The sequence below is a fragment of the Cnephaeus nilssonii genome (assembly GCF_951640355.1).
Source record: "Cnephaeus nilssonii genome assembly, chromosome: 1".
NCBI classification, from domain to species: Eukaryota; Metazoa; Chordata; class Mammalia; order Chiroptera; family Vespertilionidae; genus Cnephaeus; species Cnephaeus nilssonii.
The window spans coordinates 86699320-86720348 of record NC_137072.1 but is presented as its reverse complement, the minus strand read 5'-3'; the positions used below and the strand labels follow the sequence as shown (position 1 = coordinate 86720348).

At 35.6% G+C, this 21029-nt stretch overlaps 2 protein-coding genes across 7 annotated transcripts in view; one reads left to right on the top strand and one right to left on the bottom strand.

Annotated features, from left to right (window-relative positions):
* FIP1L1 (factor interacting with PAPOLA and CPSF1) overlaps positions 1-19503 on the top strand; it is a 77035-nt gene extending 57532 nt beyond the window's left edge. For 3 of the 4 annotated variants that reach the window (XM_079771560.1, XM_079771562.1, XM_079771561.1), the window contains 5 exons: positions 1574-1628; positions 3249-3304; positions 11028-11247; positions 18375-18512; positions 19208-19503. In XM_079771560.1, coding sequence (XP_079627686.1) covers positions 1574-1628; positions 3249-3304; positions 11028-11247; positions 18375-18512; positions 19208-19355 — 617 coding nt within the window. In that variant the 3' untranslated portion in view covers positions 19356-19503. The remainder of the gene's footprint in view (positions 1-1573; positions 1629-3248; positions 3305-11027; positions 11248-18374; positions 18513-19207) is intronic. The other variant, XM_079771563.1, reaches the window with a different exon arrangement.
* Positions 19504-19977: 474 nt separating this feature from the next.
* The window catches only part of LNX1 (ligand of numb-protein X 1), a 107914-nt gene continuing 106862 nt past the window's right edge, over positions 19978-21029 (bottom strand). For all 3 annotated transcript variants that reach the window (XM_079771528.1, XM_079771529.1, XM_079771530.1), the window contains one exon: positions 19978-20767. In XM_079771528.1, coding sequence (XP_079627654.1) covers positions 20632-20767 — 136 coding nt within the window. In that variant the 3' untranslated portion in view covers positions 19978-20631. The remainder of the gene's footprint in view (positions 20768-21029) is intronic.

Sequence of the window (21029 nt, the reverse complement as noted above, 5' to 3'; positions counted from 1 at the left end):
AGGTAGATTGATAACTGGACAGACGGTTGTTCTCTGAGTGGTTAAATTGTTCATTGTTATAATGGTATGATCAATAGTTATATGTGGCCCAGTGTTATTTTAAAAAATTTTTTTAGGGTTTTTGGTAGTGTGATACAAATGTGGCAGCAAGTGTGTTAATTTAGTTCAGCATTAAAAGCCAAGGAGCATAAAGAGAATGAGAAGTGAAAGTTCTTGGAAGGGTGGGTCTAAAATAAAAATGACCTTGATAAACAGAAACAGTGGAGTTTAGATAGCATAGGAGAGTATACATATTTAGATATGAGATAGTCATTGATTGTCTATGAATGTGGCTGAAAAAGACTTACCAGGAGAAGTTATAAAGGAATCATTGGTGTATCTTTTTAGTTTAAAAAGAAATGTGATTTTAAAAACTGTATAAAGCAGGATTGTGGACTCTTGAGTACTAATGTGGTAATTGCTAAACTGTATACTTCTAAGATGTTCAGTTGAGGATTTATAAATCCCAAAACTGGATACAGGGAAGATAAGCATGGTGAATTTGAAACAGCTTGTAAAAGGGCCAAAACTGATTTAATTGGACTTTTGAGAAGGGTTAAGAGAACTGGGATTCATTTTTACTTAGAATACTAAAAAGGAGGTCTAGTGGAAATGTTTTTAATATGTAGAAGGTGTTAGAGAATATGACAATGGATTGTTTCTTGCCCTCATTCAGGATAGCATATGTATTGCAGTGTGAGGAATTTAAATAATATACTTTAATGCATTTCCCAGTAGTGAGAGTTGTTAAAACTAGGAAGCAATTGGTATCATAAGTTGTAGAATCTTAGTCTTTGTTGGGATTCTTTTTGCCTATTTGAATTGGAAAGTATAGAATAGATTAACTGTTAAAGGTCCCATTTAGCCACATTCCATGGTATTACATTTAGGTATTGTGAATTATTGAGAATGCAGACCTCATAATATCAAGGTGCAAATTATTTTCTTTCCAGACTAATGCAAAACTATAATTATATGCCTTTATTTGTAAAATAGTTTTTTAGGGTTGTGCTATTAAAACATATTTTATGATGGATATTCTCAGCCTTAAACAGTTATTATATCTACTGGTAAGATTTTATTTATATATTACACATTTTAAGGAAATTTCTACACATCTAAAACTCAAAAAAATTTTAAAAGAGGTAAATGTTATTTTATTTGCTTTTCTACTAAAATATTTCAAGTATAATATATCTGGTGGCAACACTACTGTTTTATATATGGAAAAGGTAAGGCATTGAAATTAACTTTCTCATACTCACAAAATGGGCTGTGTGTGGTGCTGAAAATAAGACCGAGTGTCCTGACTCCCAATTTGTGCTCTATGTATTAGACAAGACTCTTCATTTAAAATTTTATTACTTTAATACCTGTTTATAAGCTTAAGCTCCATTTTTTTCTGTCCATTATAACATAGAGAAGCATGTTACGTCCCCAGAAAAATTTAGTGATATGTAGCAACTTTGTTTCTCTTTTGCCATTAAATATACACTCTCTTAACGTTTTTTTTCCTTATGATTGATTGTTTCAGGTTTTCCTCCTCCACCAGGTGCTCCACCTCCATCTCTTATACCAACAATAGAAAGGTAAATAATTGTATATATTGTGAAATTTTTATCATTGATAGGCTTTTGACAGAAGAATCATACATATTTTGGTAATATTTTCAAAGATTTGATTTTATAAACAGTAGTACCTGCCTTTTAATGAGTAAGTCTAGATCTATGTTAGTTACTTTGATATAAGCCTTGGACCTATATAGCTCAATAACAAAACACAAAAAAACCTAAATGATAGTATTTTGAAATATCTTCCCTTGATTTATGACACACTGATTAAAGAAACTCCTAAATTGATTTTTGAAAATTGACAGTAGTCAATTTTGTGGAAAATACAAAAAGATGGCTGGTAATCATGAATAAAGCATGTCTGTTTTAGGATTGGGTAAGGACAACTGTTCAGGGACCATAATAAAGAAAAGCTGCCTTATTCCTTGCTACCCTGCTGCAACTCAGCTTCCACAATGGAGGATTGGATCCATTCTGCATGGGAAAAGCCTTATTTTTATACCCTGCATTTATGGTTTTTGTTAGTTGGAATGCTGTACTAAATAATTTTTACCTCATGGATGGCAATAATGTGTTTAACAACAGAGGCTTTGGAATAAAAAAGAACTGGTTCACATTTTGCCTTCATAATTTATCAGCTTTGTGTTGCTATGCAAAGTTTATAACTACTCTTTGAGACTTAGTTTCTTCTTTTACCAAGTGGGGTTGATAGAATTGTGAAGATTAAAACAGATAGTGAATATAAAGCATCAACATAATTCTTGATAGATAGAAATCACTAATGGTAGCTATAAATATTTCTGCTTAATTGGCAAATAAACTCTACAAAATTAGTGTATTTCTGAAAAAGTGATTTAAATGATATTAGAAGACAAAAATTGTGAGAACCGTATTATATTAATAGCAATAAAACCATGCATATGATTTTCAAAGAACATGATAAAACTCAGTGAAGTGTAACTTGTGAGAACATAAAGATTTAATTTTATTATTAAGTCCTTCTTAAATATATATTTGTTTTCTCAATCAAAATGTTAAGTATTATTTGTTGATCCTGTCAGTAGAGCTGAATTTCTGATTGATAACAGACCAACTTTTTTAAGACTTAATTTTAAAAAAAATATATTTATTGATTTCAGAGAGGAAGGGAGAGGGAGAGAGATATAGAAACATCAATGGTGTGAGAGAATCATCAATTGGCTGCCTCTTGCACGCCCCCTACTGAGGATCGAGCCCGCAACCCAGCCATGTGCCCTTGACTGGAATTGAACCTGGGACCTTTCAGTCCGCAGGCTCACGCTCTATCCACTGAGCCAAACCAGCTAGGGCTTAAGACTAAATTTTAATTAAGTTTTAAATATTGTTAGCCTCAAAGTTTCTGTTATCTTGTGAGTTAAGATGAATTCATTGGATTATTCATGTTATACTAGTAAGCTATATTTTTCTTTACAACTGGGTATTAGGTTTAATATATTTGGAGGTTAAAAATCCTGTGTTTTTACTATTAAAATTTAAATTATAGAATTAAAGCTTATTGTTGTTGTTAAAGAAGTCATAATTCTGCCTTTATGTTTTGTACCAAACTATTAAAATTTAGAACTTATTTGAACACATAAAAATACATTTTTTCTTCAACAGTGGACATTCCTCTGGTTATGATAGCCGTTCTGCACGTGCTTTTCCATATGGCAATGGTAAGTGTTTTTAGTTACCACATTCAATTTGAATCAGTAAAGGACTTAAAATATTTTTATAGCAATACAATCATACTTCCATGGTTTAAAATACTATTTTACAGAACAATTAAAAAATATTAACTAAAGGAGTAAGTCTTACATTTATGGTTTCTTAACAGAATAATTTTTCTTTCTTTATTGACTATACTTTTTAAAATTAATTAATGGTGACACAACAGGGATATTGATACCATGTCTTTTCCTAAAAGGATTTAGGAATTTTTACCAAATTGTCTTCATTGTCCAAAATCTTTCTGGTTTTTGTAGTATCCCACTAGCCTTGTTCTGATATTTCCTCATCAGTGGTTCATCTTTTCTTCTAGATCATTTGGCTAGGTCCTCAATCATGTTCACTCTTAATAACTTTATTCATTCCAAGAGCTGATACCACTTTTAAAAGTGCTGTGCAGTGTACTAGGTTTTAGAGATACAGTAAACTAGACCTAGGCCTAAGTTTGCCCTTATAAAATTTATAGGCTAGTGAGGAAATAGCAGGTGATAGAAGAGGGTGTCATGGGAACATAGTGCAAGGGGTCTCCCACTCTAGAGGGGTGGAGCTATAGATGATGTAACTTGGATTCAAAGCATGTTCAAAGACGTGGTGAGAATGTGGTGGGCTTTTTTTTTAAAATGTTTTTATTGACTTCAGAGAGAGGAAGGGAGAGGGAGCTAGAAACATCAATGATGAGAGAAAACCATTGATGGCTGCCTCCTGCACCTCCCCGCTTCCCCACCCGGGGATAAAGCCCACAATCCGGGCATGCACCCTGACCAAGAATTTAACAGTGAATGGTGACCTCTTGGTTCATGGGTCGACACTCAACTACTGAGCCACACCAGCCATGCTGGTGGGCTTTTTTTATGAACTGAAAGAAGTGTGGTGTGGCTGGAGTGTAAAGAATGCATGGTGAATGCCTAAAGATGAGAAAAGAACATGCAGGGCCTTATAGTCCTACCTTATGGTTTCAGCCTGATTCAGAGAGCTGTGAGGAGCAGTTTAGTGTTATGGTGAGTTGTGAAATGGCTAAATTTACATTGGTAAAGGTCCATTTTGGCTACCTATTACGAGGAAATTGTGGGTGGTAGAATGGCTGAGATGCATGCTTGATTGGGAGAACAAGAAGCTGTTGGAGTACAGTAAAGTGCTGTATAAGGACACTTCTGTCAGTGATGGACCAGACCATATATATGACTGTGTCCCATCTATAATAATAAAAGCATAATATGCTAATTAGACCAGATGTCCTTCTGGACAAAGCCGTTGGTGGTGGTGGGGGGTGTGCCGGGTCAAGTCCCTTGCATGAATTTTGTGCATTGGGCCTCTAGTAAGATTATAACGGAGCTAGAAAATTCCCATCACGTAGTCACATGCTTCTGGTGATGCTGTTATAAGTGCACCTACTGTGTTGCCAGTCATATAAAAGTATAGCACATACAGTTATGTACAGTACATGATATTTGATAATGAAGGATTATGTTACTAGTTTATGTATTTAATATGCTATACTTTTTATCATTATTTTTACAGTGTGCTCTTTCTACTTATAAAAAAATGTTTGCTATAATACAGTATGGCATGTTATGCCAGCCTCATACACCTCATGCTTACTGCATCTCTTGATTGCTTAATTTTTTCTTGTGCTTGATGTAATCCTGTGTTGTTTTGTACAGTAACATGCTGTACAGCAAGCATGTCAAACTCAAGGTTTAAGTTTATATGGGCTGCAAAAAAACAAAAGCTTCAATTTTCATAGAAACATAGGTTTATTTCAGTAGAGACATGCTGAATACAAAGGGCTGAAATATAAATGAGTAATCATTAAAATAATAGAACATTTTAATAAAAATTAATATTTTTTCTTGAACATTAACTTAACAGACACTGAATAACTGCACCAATTAATAAGTGTAATGCGAATAAACCTATTTTTCCCGTTCTCTGAAAGCGAAATATTTCTTGTTGTGCACACTAAACAAGTCAGTGCAAGACTAATGACGTGGCAATCAGCTGCTAAAATACTCGCCGCTAGTATTAGTGGAGAGAAATGGTGCGCGTAAGGCGTGTAAGGGAAATGAATGCACCACGATTATAGTGATCAGTCATTAGTGAACATTGTAGTTCGTTATTAATAATTATGTATAATAGGATATTGTAAAAATTAAGTTACGACATTTTTATTAAGATATTTCTTACATACTGTTATATTGGCTGGGTCGCAAAAATATTTGTTGTGGACTGCATGTGGCCTGTGGCCCGTGAGTTTGCTTGCTGTACAGGCTTGTAGCATAGGATCAGTAGGCTATACCAGATAGCCTAGGTGTGTAGTAGGCTGTACCATCTAAATTTGTGTAAGTTCACTCTGATGTTTGTACAAAGAAATTGCCTAATAATGTATTTTATAGAACGTATCTCTGTCGTTAAGTGTGGTACACGACTGTCATCCATGGGAATAAATTATGGTGTCCTCTTTTTAGGTAGAACCATTGGGGAATGGAGGAAACTGAATAGTTCAAAGTCTTATACAGTAGAATTTATCAGTCTTGGTGATATGTTTGCTATAAGTATCAGTCATATACTTATAGTTAGAGGGTTGTACTGTCCTTCAGAACCACCTTGTTCAAAGCCACATATGCCATTCATTCATATCAAAAAGTAGCCTTTCTGTTGCCCTGGCTGGTTTGGCTCAGTGTATACAGTGTCGACGCGCAGACCAAAGGGTCTTGGGTTTGATTCCAGTCAAGGACGCATACCTGGGTTGTAGGCTCCATCCCTGGCCCCAGTCAGGGTGCATGTGGGAGGTTTCCCTATCTCTGTCTCTCCCCTTCCCTTCCACTCTCTCTGAAAATCAGTGGAAAAAATATCTTCTGGTGAGGATGAACAACAACAACAAAAAGGCAGTCTTTCTGTTGACTGACTTGTTTCACAGATTATACCACTTTTTTTTTTTTTTTAAATGAGTTCCCAGGAAGTCATACTCATTGGGTTGAAATCTTTGTTTATGTGTCTTTTATAAGTCTTCAACCATTAAATGGAGACCAAAATTTTCCCATAAGATGAAATTCACTGAGAATACATTATAGCACCTTAGTCCTGCCATTTAATAAACACTCAAATATTAGCTGTTTTATTTATGATTATCCCTACCATGTCCCACAAGCTCCAAGTTCCTTCCCTTTTCTACACTGTTAGGCAGTGTAGCATAATTGTTAAAAATAGGCCCTGCAGTTAGACAGCCTGGGTTTGAGTACTAGGTCCAACTTATCTTAGTAACTAACTTTGGATAAGTTAAATAACATAAGTCATTTTCCTCATCTTTAATATGAATTTTGAACACAAAGTGCTGAGTGTAGTACCTGTAATATGTAAGTACTTGATAAACATTACCTATTAAATTAATTAAAATTTTTACCTCTTATAGCACTTGTCATTTTGTGCTTTGTGACTAAATTCCCTGTGTATGTTTTGCAATACAAGTGAACATGAGGAATAGCTCATATCAGAAAGAATAAGACTTCATTCTTGAGATTACATGCACAGTTTCTTTGTGGAAGATTTCATTTAAAAAAAATGCTTATTAAACACTAGAGGCCCAGTGTATGAAATTCATGCACTGGTAGGGTCCCTAGCAGCTGCCAGCTGCTGGCTGGGGCCTTCCTCTCTTCCCTTGGCCAGCCCCACCCCCTGGTCAAACTCCTGGACGAAATCCCAGTCCAGGGGACAATTTGCATACTATGCTTTTATTATATAGGATTTTACTTTTTCTCAAAGTATTATATGCATAATTTTAATCCCTAAAGCAAGCATTTTATGCTCACTGTTTACCACCCCTAACTCTTCTCTGAGGTTTTTTTTAAAAAAAATAAAGGACTTTTTCAGTAATAATAATTGTAAAACATTGTAAAAATTAAATACAAGAAAGTTAGGAGTTTTCTTTATCCTGTCAAACAAAGCTTTGGAATGGAGATTGTACTTATAAAATAAGACCTAGTTAAATTTTTTTGAAGGAATATGGAAGAACATAAGCACTTTTAATGGTTTTTAGTTCTGATAGTCTGCATAGCATTTCTACATAATATCACCTATTTCTTATTTATATAACTTGAGATATCATGTGTTATCTTTCTACTGTGTTACACCTGTATCTTGTTTACTTACTATCTCCTTTTCCCACCAGGGAAATGTCAACATTATTTTTGTTCCTTTTTTCATTTATATACCTACCCTCTTTTTCTTATACCATCAATCACAATTGTTCATCTTTCTAAGCCTTTACCTCTTCCCCCCTGCTTTCCAGCTTTGGCCAGCTGTACTCGTACTTACAAGATTTAAATTTTGTCCTGCAACCAAAATTATCTGTGCCCTGGCACGTTTTTCATTCTAAAAACTAAACAGTAATCTTATTTACATTATTATGACTGTGTAAACATTGTGTATTATAGAGATAACTAGAGGCCCGTTGCAGGAAGATTCCTGCAAGAATAGGGCTTCCTGTGGCCATCTCCGCCGCCCTGCCTGCTTCCCTCCCTTCTCCACCGCACAACTTGCTTCTCCGCAGCTTTGCTCCCTTCTGCAGCGCTTGGCTTCCTTCTACACTGTCTTCAGTCTTTGCTCTGTCTGGATATGCTAATTAACCGCAGTCTTGGTTGGGTTAATTTGCATACTTGCTCCTGATTGGCTTGTGGAGGTATGGTCAATTTGCATGTTTCTCTTCTCGAGCTGTGACTGGTTTGGCTCAGTGGATGGAGCATCGGCCTGCGGACTGAAGGGTCCCAGGTTCGATTCCGGTCAAGGGCATGTACCTTGGTTGCGGGCACATCCCCAGTAGGAGGTATGCAGGAGGCAGCTGATCGTGTTTCCCTCTCATCGATGTTTCTAACTCTCTCTCTCCCTTCCTCTCTGTAGAAAATCAATAAAATAATAAAAAAATAATAAAAAAAATTTGCATGTTTCTCTTTTATTAGTGTAGATTATAAGCCACTCAAAGGAGAACATTCCAATGGCAAATATATTAAAATTATTGTGATATACTTCATCAACTATGTAAAGTCATACTACATTTTAATTGTGGGTTCATATTTGGATCTTGACTTTCTCAACTTTGAGTTTATTAAAAAAAATGTTTTCCAATGCATATTTTCCCCCCAAAGTTTTTTTTTTTTTTTTTTTTAATCCTTACCTGGGGATATTTTCCCTGTGGGTTTTTTCTTTTTTTCTTTTTTTTTTTTTTTAGAGGTGGGGGGGGTGCTGGGAGGGAGATAGAGAGCGAAACATCACCTTGAGAGAGACACACACTGATGAGTTGCCTCCCATACACACTCCCGACTAGGCCTGGGGATTGAACCTGCAACCAAGGTACATGCCCTTGACCAGGAATCAAACCCAAGACTCTTTGGTCTGCAGGCTGACGCTTTACTCACTAAGCAATACTGGCTAGGGCTCCCTTAAAAGTTTTCAAATTTTGTTTTTCATGTGTACTTCTTTAACCCATCTAGAAAATGGATTTTTGCCTCTGTTATAGAGTAAAGGTATAATTGTCCGAGTGCAATTTGTTGAATAAGTCTATCCTTCTTGAGGGATCTGTAGTGTCACCTCCATTCATGTATCCAGTTTCATGTATGCTTGAATCTGTTTGTTTGCTTTCTAGACTATTCATTTGGTTTATTTAACTACTATCTTGTGCTAATAATGCCATACTATCTTACATGTAAATTTTATAGTAGCTCTGCTATCTCATTCAGCAAAATGTACCTTATTCAGTATTCTTGAGCCATTGCTCTTGCATATTCATTTTAGAATCAGTTTTACAAGTTTCATGAAAAGCTGTTGAAATTTTGATTAATAACTGGCAAATATATTATGCTTATTATATGACAAACACTGTTAACTAATGTAATCCTGACAGCCTTACAAAGTAAGCATACTGTTATTATTTCACTTTATGAAGGAGGAAATTGAAGAATAGCCAGATTAAGTAATTTTTCCACTTTCCACAGAAAGTGGCAGAATCACGACTTGAAACCATGCAGCCTGGCTCTGGAGTCCTTGCTCTTATACCATAGTATTGGATTTCAGTTGATGCTCTTATCAGGGGTCCTCAAACTTTTTAAACAGGGGGCATGTGGCCCGCGGGCCGTAGTTTGAGGACGCCTGCTCTAGATCAGTTTGTGTGGAATTCACGCCTTACAACATGATTTCACCTATGAACAAGGACTCACTCTTCATTTAAAGAGATGCTTTTTAATGTGTTTCAGTTACATAATTATCTCTATACACTTGCATTTCTTCAGTTAGATTTAGATATAGGCACCTAATGCTTTTGTTGTTGTAAATGATATAGTCATTTGAACTGTGTGTTCTGTTTGCCTATATTGAGAAATAGAATTGGTTTTTGTTTTATGTATATTTCTATGTAAATACAGATATATACATAAATAAAAAAAGATACATATATTGATCATGTAGCCATTTACCTGTTGAACTCTCACTATAATTTGTCAAGTCTCTTCAGACAATAATATCAGCCGGTAATGATTTTGTGCCCCCCCCCCCCCCCCTTTATCTTACATTCTAAGCCCTCAATATAACGAAGTATTGAAAGTGGAGTTCTTAACATCTTTTTTTTTTTTACACTTTTATAATTTTTGCTACTTTACTGTTAAGTTTTTGATAGAACTCTACATCAGATTAAGGAAAATTTCTTCTAATTTTCCAAGTGCTTTTGAACTATATGAATATTGACTTTTATCAGCTGCTTTCTGAGATCATCATACTGTTTTTCTTTAGTCTATTAATGTGGCAGATTTATAATATTTTTCTAATATTAGGCACTGTTTATTTGTTGACATACATCTAACTTGGTCATGATTAATTACTTTAAAAAACACTGATTTGTCTAGGATTTTGACATCTAAGTTTATATGTAAGATTGGCCTGTGATTTTCCTTTATTTGTACTATCCTTAACTGGTTTTGGTATTGAGGCTATATAAGCCACATGGGATAAGTTAGAGAATGGTCTTTTTTGCCTTTTCTCTGGAAGTTTGTGTAATATTAGAATGGTCTATACTGTATAAGCTCATAAAAACTCAGCTGTAAAACAATCTGGTTTTGAAGGAAGGTTTTAAATTACTGATTTAATATCTTTAATAGTTACAGGATGATTAAGATTTCTTTTTATTCTTGAGTCACTTTTCTTTGGTAATTTATTTTTAAGAAGTAGACTGAGCTAAGTTTATAAATGTGTTGGTATCAAGTGTATAATAGTTTATGTATTGTTTAATCTCTGCAGGATCTGTAGTTGTGGTCCCTTTTTGGTTCTAATATTGTTTATGTGGCCTCTTTTTTGTAATCTTGTCAGATTGTTGTGTTTTATTTGTCTAGTATTCAAAAACCAACTTTCTGCTTTTTTAATTGTGTGGTAGTTTTCTGTTTATTTGATTTCTACTTTTTATTATCTCCCTTCTGTTAGATTATTCTGTGCTTTTCTAAGTTCTTACCATATTAATTTTCCATATATATATATATATATATATATATATATATATATATTTAAGTTTACTTTCATTATTGACAGTACTACAAATGTTCCTCTCTAGTACTTTTTGTTTTTTCTCTTGTTTTTAAGTACCAAAACTTTTGTTTTTAATCTTTATGTTTTGTTTTTTGTGTGTTTTTTCTTTAGTTGCCTTTCCCCACCTTCCTGGTTCTGCTCCTTCATGGCCTAGTCTTGTGGACACCAGCAAGCAATGGGACTATTACTCAAGAAGAGAGAAAGACCGAGACAGAGACCGAGACAGAGACAGAGACCGAGACCGAGATCGTGATCGAGACAGAGAAAGAGAGCGCACCAGAGAGAGGGAGCGAGAGCGTGATCATAGTCCTACACCAAGTGTTTTCAACAGGTTTGTTGAGTGTGCTGGAGTTTGTATACATATATTTAATGTGTACTTGACAATTTGTATTTGATTGTAGGATGGAAAATTCGATTTAGTTGGGAAAGCATTGCTCAAAGGGTATTTAGGATAACCATTTTAAAAGCATCAAGGCTATTTAATTCATAGGGATTCTCATTAACTAAAGCAATAGTCTTCAAATTTGTTTGTTCTCTCTTAAAAGAATTTTGAAAACTTTGTACCCCCTCACATATCTTGCCATCTAAAATGTTTTTTTCTTTTTTTTTTTAATATATTTTTATTGATTTGGGATAGGAAGGTAGAGGGAGAGAGAGATAGAAACATCGACGATGGGAGAGATTCATGGATCAGTTGCCTCCTGCAAGTCCCTCATTGGGGATCAAGCCCACAACCTGGGCATGTGCCCTTAACTGGAATCAAACCTGGGACCTTTCAGTTCGCAGGCTGATGCTCTATCCACTGAGCCAAACCAGCTAGGGCATAAAATTTATTTTTTTTTTCATTTAAAATTTTAAAATACATAGTTGAACAGATTTTTGGGAGGAAGGGGGCAACACAATTCAATCCAATTCATTTAGAAATTAAAGTTTCAGTTTTCTTATTTTCTTGGAAGAATATCAAAAGGGTTTTACCAAGACTTGTCAAAAGACTACCAATTATTTAACTTAATATGCTCAGAGGTTTGGGGAAATTAAACTGCTATTATTACATCTTGGCCAGAACAATCTTTAAAAAAATTAAACACCTTTATGTGTGTTAAATATTTATTTCTAGCAAATTTCCTTTATTCCATTTATGGAAAATAGCTACCATATAACTTAATTGGTAAAAGACAGCTCTCATTGTCAAGTCAGACAGCCAAATCACATCGGTTCTAATTGTAAAAAGTCTGGCTTCATTTGCTGTTCAGTCAAATGAGTTAATCTTTATTCCATGTCTAAGTCTAATAAACAGACTAGCCACAGAGCTTAAAATAAGATGCTGCCTTTCAACACTTTGCTTTTCTTGAAAGGGTTTTTTTTTTTAAGCTTTTACTAGTTCAGGGAAAATTCTTATGATTCCCACCACACTACGATATATATGAAGTTAGAACTCCCATTTCTTACTCCATACTTTGTTCTTAAAGGAAAGAAGGAAGATTTTCCTATAAGATAGGAAAACCTGAAGTCCTATAGATGCTTTATGATTCCTTGAATAAGATAATTCTCCCTGGCACTAATATTATAAATTAGATCTGTTTGAAGCCATGATGACTTTTATACCATGAGCCAATATACCATAGTAAAATTGGTGAAAGGAATGCCTTTTTTTTTGTAAAGGGCAGGAGGGTGATTTCGAGAGAAGAATTTTTTAGCTGGAGAAGTGGCGTGATGTTTTACATTAGGCATTTCAGATTTAGGAAAGAGTAAATATGGATGTTGAGGATCTGGAAATTGACTCCCTAAAATGTTCTGTGCTTTTGGAAAGAATTCATATATTGCTGTGGGACTGGCATGTACTGCTGACCTAAAGAATAAGTTTCTAATTCTTCTTACAATCCATAAGTTACAGGTCATGTACTTTTCTGGACTTTAACCCCAGTTCTCTCCCAAGGCAGTGCACCACATGTTCTAACTACGCATGACTGATTGCTGTTCTGGGAATCCCTCAAATTTTTATACTTCCTTTGTTCATGTTGTTCCTTACCTCTCTGCCTCACAAACTTTTATTAATTCTTCAAGGTCCTCTGTGAGCTTCTCTGAACCTGTAGGAATTAATTTTGTTCACATGTTCCCTAAACACTTTGTTTTTTTTATATCCTCACCCGAGGATATTTTTCCATTGATTTTTAGGGAGAGTGGAAAAGGGAGGGAAAGACAAAGAGAAACATCGATGTGAAAGAAACACATTGATTGGTTGCCTCCTGCATGTGCCCTGTCCAGGGCCCAGTCCGGGGAGGAACCTGTAACTGAGGTACTTGCCCTTGACCGGAATCGAATCTGGGACCCTTTGGTCTGCAGCCCAATGTTCTATCCACTGAGCCAAACCGTGTAGGGCCACTTTGTTTCTTAGTAAGTCTCTTTAAGGGCATTGACCACCATTTTTCCTTTCTGTACCCTCAGTACTTTGTACAGTAATGTCTGGCACATAATGAATATGTCAATGAATAAAATGACATATTTCAGGGAAGGAAGGTGAATACAATAGAGAAAGAACAATTTTTGAAAACTATTGGTGAAACTTAAGTAGAAGCTCTTTATCACAATCAAATCATTAATTTGGGCATCTTTCTTATAACATATCAGTCTAGGTACCCTCACAGTGTAGAATGAAGATAATGTTTTTATACCAACTATTTTTAGGGATAAGATAAATGTAAGATACATAGACAATTTTCTGAGTTTGCTGGATGAAATGAAGCAGTATATCAGTTCAGAGTGTGAGGATATGCTTGATTCAAGCAGCATTTGTTTTGTTAGTTGTGGCCATCCTATCTAATAAAAGAGTAATATGCAAATTGACTGTCACACCAAGACACAAGATGGCCACCCATGTGGTCAAAGATGGCTGCCCCCATGTGGACATAAGATGGCCGCCACAAGATGGCTGCCACAAGATGGCCTGCAGGGGAGGGCAGTTGTGGGAAGTTAGGGATGATCAGGCCAGCAGAGGAGGGCAGTTGGGGGTGACCAGGCTGGCAGAGCAAGGCAGTTGGGGGAGACCAGGCCAGCAAGGGAGGGCAGTTGGGGGGACCTAGGCCTGCAGGGGAGGGCAGTTGGGGGGGACCAGGCCTGCAGGGGAGGGCAGTTGGGAGCCAGCAGTCCTGGATTGTGAGAGGGATGTCCGACCGTCTGTTTATTGGGATCGGGCCTAAATGGGCGGTCGGACATCCCTCAAGGGGTCCCAGATTGGAGAGGGTGCAGGCTGGGCTGAGGGACCCCCCCACTGGGGGACACCCCCCACCCCCGTGCATGAATTTCGTGCACTGGGCCTCTAGTCTAATTATATACTTTTTAATCCAAAAGGTTCTTGGGGATTATCTAGTCTAAATTTCTACTTACCAGGTGAGGAAATGGAAGTGTAAAGAAACATAAGACAATGGTAGAGCCATACTCTCAAAATGTGATTGAGATCGTACTTAAAATCCTCTCTAGTCTTGAAATTAGGTAGTTTAAAAATTTTCTCATTTTCCTTATTACTCCCTATGCACTTGATTTCCCCCCCCTTTTTTAGTGGGGGGGGGGGTAGAAGGGAGAGTGGCGATTCATTCTTTCATTTATGTAATTGACATTTTCTGAGTCCCTCTTATGTACCAGGCACAGAGCTTTGTGCTGAGGATACAGAATTATTCATACACTGCCCATTTTGATTTAACCATATAAAGTCAAGGTGACTAGGACTGGTTAGTAGTTTAAAACTTTACTTAAAGCAGTGTACAATAAGAAACTGGACAGGATATATTAATCTTTTTCCTTTCTATAGTTACTAATAATATGACTTATGCTTTGTAGGCACATGATAAAATTTTAAATAAGTAAAGGTATGATACATATGTGTTTGTGTGTGAGTGTGTGTTTTGTGTTTCTGTGGTGGGACATGTACTGTTAACTTAGCCACGTAGGTCAGCATGATTCTGTCAAGTTCAAGAGCATTATTTTCCAGAAAGTTGAATAGTTTCTAATGTAGTTAAAATACTTGAGATAGCACTGTTATCTCTAGAATGTCCATACTCACAAGTTAAGGAGCTTAATGCAAAACTTGATAGGAAAGAAGACTAAAAGAAATGGCTTTGCTAGAGCTTATAAGTTTTCTTTGAATAAACATAAATAATAAAGTTTATAGAATATTTGAGGCTAAATTATCTGATTAAATTTTAAATACAGGCATTACTTAATTTTTATTGAAACTAAAGTGTTAATGGTTAAACCACATTTAATTTTCAGGTTGCTATGCTTTAGGGCATCAGAAGTCAGTGTTTACCTTAACTCTGACTAAAAGTTCAAGGCAAAAGGTGGAGGAATTTTGTGTTGTTCTGAATTATCCCAGGACTAAAGTGTTCTCTGGAAAATCCAAGTGAAGTATAAGTAAAGACCCCCCCCCCCCACCACCACCACCACCTTTTTTTTTTTAAAGACATTTTAGTGATACGGCATGTATGTGTTGTGTCACGAATTACAGGGTCATTGGTTTGAAAATTACAAACCAGTTTCAACATCTGGTCTTTAGGCCACTTAATTGTGGGCTAGAATGAAGTCTGTTCGTTCAAGGGTATTTGAATGAACTCTAATGATTTCCAGACCCAGAGAAACTTGTGCAGCAGCTGCTTACCAAAGAAGGGACTAGAAGAAGGGATCTTTATAGTTCATGTATGAGACCAAATCTTTTATCATCTGTAGAAAGATTCCCATCATATGGCTGCCTTCAGAATCTTAAAAGGCCTCACTCAAAGCTGTCAAGAATGGTGTTAGGGTGAGAAGGTTATAGATGACAAATTATGAGATAATTGACTCTGTTTTAATGTAAATCCAGTTGGAATCATTACAAAGACAGCCTCATTTTTAAAGAGGATAATATTTAACTACCATATTCATTTGTCCTGGTGTAGGCTAATTATTCTGCTTCAGAAAAATTAACTAGTATAGGATCGGTCACCTTTACAAAAAAGGTTCTACTTCTGAAAAATTTAGCATTAAATTTACTGAAGATGGTGAGCCTGTATATCAGCTGCCATTTATTGAGGGCCTTCTCTTGTACCAAGCACTTACAAATGCTATTGCCAGTTCTACAACAACCCTGAAAGAGATTGTTGCCAATTTTACAGATGAGAAAACGGATGCCTAGGGAGGTTGGTTAACTTACCCTAGGCCACACATTTAGTAAGTAGTAGAATCAGGATGTGATCCTGGGCCTACTCCTACTACTCTACACTGTCTGTCATGGCACATTGCCTTTTAGGTGACATGCTTTCACTTTCCAAATATAAATTGCATATTTATGGTTAAGAAAAAAAGTACCGTATTTTCCGGCGTATAAGACGACTGGGCGTATAAGACGACTGGGCGTATAAGATTTTCCTGGGTTAAAAAGTCGTTTTATACGCTGGAAAATACGGTAGTCCAATATATCTAATCCCATCAATATAGTCCAATATACCGTATTTTCCGGCATATAAAATGACTTTTTAACCCAGGAAAATCTTATACTCCCAGTCGTCTTATACGCCCAGACGTCTTATATGCCGGAAAAATACACACACACACACACACACACACACATATATATATATATAAAATGTATGTATCTTAATATTTTCTTGTTTGGGGTGGGGGAGGCCTGAAGGGGGTTAATGGGGGGAAAAGGAGGACATATGTAATACTTTCAACAATAAAGATTAAGTAAATAAAATTGTTTAAAAATCTAATGTATGGAAGCAATAACAGCTTGGTCAGCAATATCTCTTGCATTAGACGTAGCACTACAGACAGACTCATTATTTTTGCTAAGAAACCACAGACTGATTTGTTCTTTTATATGGTTTATATGTTCACCTTATTCTGTCTCCTATTGCTCCTACTCAGATCACTCAACTCCTTGATGCTTTAAACATTAATTTAATCATTTGTATATACTTCTAGAAACCAAGGCTCTTTAGCACACAGAGCTCTAGAACAGGGGTCCTCAAACTTTTTAAACAGGGGGCCAGTTCACTGTCCCTCAGACCGTTGGAGGGCCGGAGTATAGTTTAAAAAAAACTATGAACAAATTCCTATGCACACTGCACATATCTTATTTTGAAGTAAAAAAACGGCAAAAACACCCGCATGTGGCCCGCGGGCCGTAGTTTGAGGACGCCTGCTCTAGAAGATATTTTTATTCCTTCTAAGTGAGTTTACTGATATTAGGTTGTGGAAAGTATTGACTTCTGTGCTGAACAAAGAAAAAGAAAAAAAAACAAAGGATTAGGAGGAGGATGGAGAGAAGAATGTGAGTGAAGGGAATGAAGAGAAGACTGCACTAGGGAGGTAAAGTAAGACTAGCCATCAGTCTCTGTTTACCAGTTCCTTCTATCCAGAGTCAGAAAATAGAGGTGCAGCTTTAAGTTTATGCATTTGAAGTTAACCATGTGAATCTCTTCTCACCACACACATATGTAGTATTAAGTAATTGGGATGTCAGAATGCAGGTATGTCTATAAGTAGCTTTTTTGCCTGCATTTTGTGTGGATATTGTAGAATTTGCTTCCCATATGCACCCTGACACGATCAAACCCACAGCCTGGGTATGTGCCCTGACCGGGAATCGAACCCGTGACCTTTCAGTGTATGGGACGAGTCTCCACCCAACTGAGCCACTGGCTAGGGCTGTTCTTCATTTGTGTACCTCTTTATTAGATGAATATACTTTTTTAAAAAAAATGCATTTTATTGATTTTGTACAGAGAGGAAGGGAGAGGGATAGAGAGCTAGAAACATCGATGAGGGAGAAATATCGATCAGCTGCCTCCTGCACACCTCCCACTGGGGATGTGCCCGCAACCAAGGTACATGCCCCTGACTGGAATCGAACCCGGGACCCTTCAGTCCACAGGCTGACGCTCTATCTACTGAGCCAAATCGGTTAGGGCGATGAATATACTCTTTATGTAGTTGAAGAACCTTTATCTACTTTCTACTCTGTAGTCATTGTGAGCCAGATATTTTTAGAATCCTAACTGTGTGCCCAAGATTTTATAAGTAATATAAGAATTTTGGTTTGAGATGTAAAATAGACAAACATGCTTTTAACTCTAAGAGGAGGAAAAGAAAACTGATTAAAATGTAAATGAGTTGCAGCTCCCAATTTTTTGAAGAAAAACAGCATTGTTTTATAAAATTTCTACCTGTAACAATTATGAAAGCACAGAACAAAACTGGTCCCTTATAACATGATGTGCAATTTTATATTTTGTGTTCTTGTATTAGATGTACTAATTTGGGAATGGCATTATTTCCCTCTCAGTTCAAACATTTTGCATATATTCTCTATAAGATGCTAACGTAGGGGCTTCTGTTTTGGACTCAGGTCACATCTCTTCTTTTACAGTTTAGAATGAACAGTCCAGTTGTTAATAAAAGTTGTTTCTATTCCAATTTCAGTGATGAAGAACGATACAGATATAGGGAGTATGCAGAAAGAGGCTATGAGCGTCATAGAGCAAGTCGAGAGAAAGAAGAACGACATAGAGAAAGACGACACAGAGAGAAAGAGGAAACCAGACACAAGTCATCTCGAAGGTCTGTTCTTTAATAGTGAATCACTTTGAAGTTGAGAAATTGATTTGACTTCAGAAAGTAAGAGCAAACATTTCCCAATAACCAGTAGAGCATATATATTCTAATTGGAAGATTAAGAATAATCTTTTGAAATAGTTGGTTCCTTTTACGCTTCAACAAAGATTTTTAAATCTAACAAGTCTGTATTTAATACCAGTAAACCAAAATTATCATGGAATATGAGAGAATTCAGCTTATTACAATTATCTTGTTGGGAGGGGGGAATTTGGCATATGAACCAGTCTTTAATAGTAAATATTATTAAAGCAGTTTAATCGAAGAAAATTCAGGGCCTTGTAGTCTCAAAAACAACAGTAGCACACACATATGTTAAATTTCAGTGCCTATTACTTACCTAAAACCAACCCTAGAAAGTATTTCTGATTTAGTTTCTCATTTATAATTTGGCTTTCAGAATAAAGTATATGGGCTTTGGAAATCTGGGGTGATGTTGGTGAAGATTAGCTTATAATGTAAATATAATCTCAGCATAAAAGTCACCACCCAAAAAAAAACAACAACAAAAAACTGGCTAATGGGTTAAATCTTTTAACACCCAGCATTGAGAATTTACCTAGGCAAGTGGATTTTTGTCATCACTTGTGTACTTAATTTAAAAAAAAACAGTGTGTTCTTAAAAAAATTTTTTTTTTTAGTAATAGTAGACGTCGCCATGAAAGTGAAGAAGGAGACAGTCACAGGAGACACAAGCACAAAAAATCAAAAAGAAGCAAAGAAGGAAAAGAAGCTGGCAGTGAGCCTGCCCCTGAACAGGAGAGCACCGAAGCTGCACCTGCAGAATAGGCCTGGTATAACCTTTTGTGTATATTCGTCCCAGAAATAGATACTACAAATCTTGTTTATTTTTCTGGATAATGTTTAAGAAATTTACCTTTAATCTTCTGTTAGTATAAAAGCTTTTTCCCCCAAAATAAAAGAGTGAATTTTTCATGTTAAGTTAAAATCTTTGTTTTGTAATATTTAAAAAATAAGATTACAATGATTTTATATCCAAGAAAGTATGTGAGTGAGTCACTCATCAGGGAATTTAAAGAACTGTGTTTAGCTGTGTACATACAAGTATCTGATAAAGGCCAAGGTTCCACCTTGGCCAACATTTCCTTGAGTTAATCAAATATTAGTCTCTCCACGTTTCTCTGCAAAAGGCATCAAAGGGCACCTCTGAATCTTGAGAGTAGTCTTTTATCATTACTGCTGTGGCACTGTGGCTTAGCATATTAAAGAACTCATACAGTTTTGATACCACAACTTTTTGATAGCAGGTGTTCAGTGTTCTAAATTGAGTTCATGGTGAAATTGGGGAAAATTTATATGTAAAAGAATGAATCTAATGGTATTTTGGAGGCCTCTGAAATAATTTAAGTGTAGTTTGTAGCAGGCACTGGACACTCATCACAATTTTGAATTCCCTCATGGCCGTCTATATGAGGCTGGTTTGGCTTTTCTTGATGATTTTCCCAAGGCTCATTGGTTGAACAGCATGCAGATTTTTTTATATTGTGAATAAAAAAAGTGACAAGAGCTTTAGTTATTTCCTATTAAATCTAAGGAAAAAAAACAAGTTTATAATCCTCTGAGTAAATAGTCATTATAATCCTCTGAGTAAATAGTCATAATAAAAATGAATTTAGTATCACATACTTAAAGACAACTATAATTTTAAAAAATATTTATTTTTTATTTGATGAAAGAAACATTTTCCAGTAATGCACTTTTAAAATCATTTGGCTGTAAGTTATTTTTAAAATATTCAAATTTTTAATTTTATGATTCGAATTCATTTGAGGGCATACAAACCATTTCAGCTGTTTAAGAGCTTTTTATTAAATAGAAAAATATAAACGTAAACGTAGAGTGATGCAAAATCCACCACATTGAATAAAAACTATTAGTAATTTTTGTTTTGAGAATTATATTTTCTGAGGCGTAATTGGCTTTCATTAGATCATAATTTTGCTGATATTAAAGTTCACATTTTTATAATGTATGCTTTAAATACAAAAATTGACAAGATAAATATATTGTTTCAACTTTTGTGATTTTCTATGACCCATCAATTCTATAAAAAAGTGCCAGGCCAAGAAACAATAGTGAGAGTGATTTTCCCTTTAAGTTCTTTTAGCATCCTTGCCAAGCAAGCATGTATCATTCCTGATGTACTTCTACCATTGACAGCAAGAAGAATGTCACCACATCTAAAAAAATAAAACAAGGTATATGATTATTTTGATCCATAGCTGAAATTAATTCAAGTTTAATTGGAGGTCCTAATTTTTGCTATATCTGTCAATTTTAATTAAATTACTTCTCCCCTCCTCACTTTAAATTCTGCAAACTCTCTAAATTCAGCTTGTATTAGAAGGGATTCATAAGCAAGTTGCTATATGGGACCAAGTAACTATAATCATTTTGGATTTCTTAGAAATTGCATGCTACATAAATGTGTTTAATTTCTGA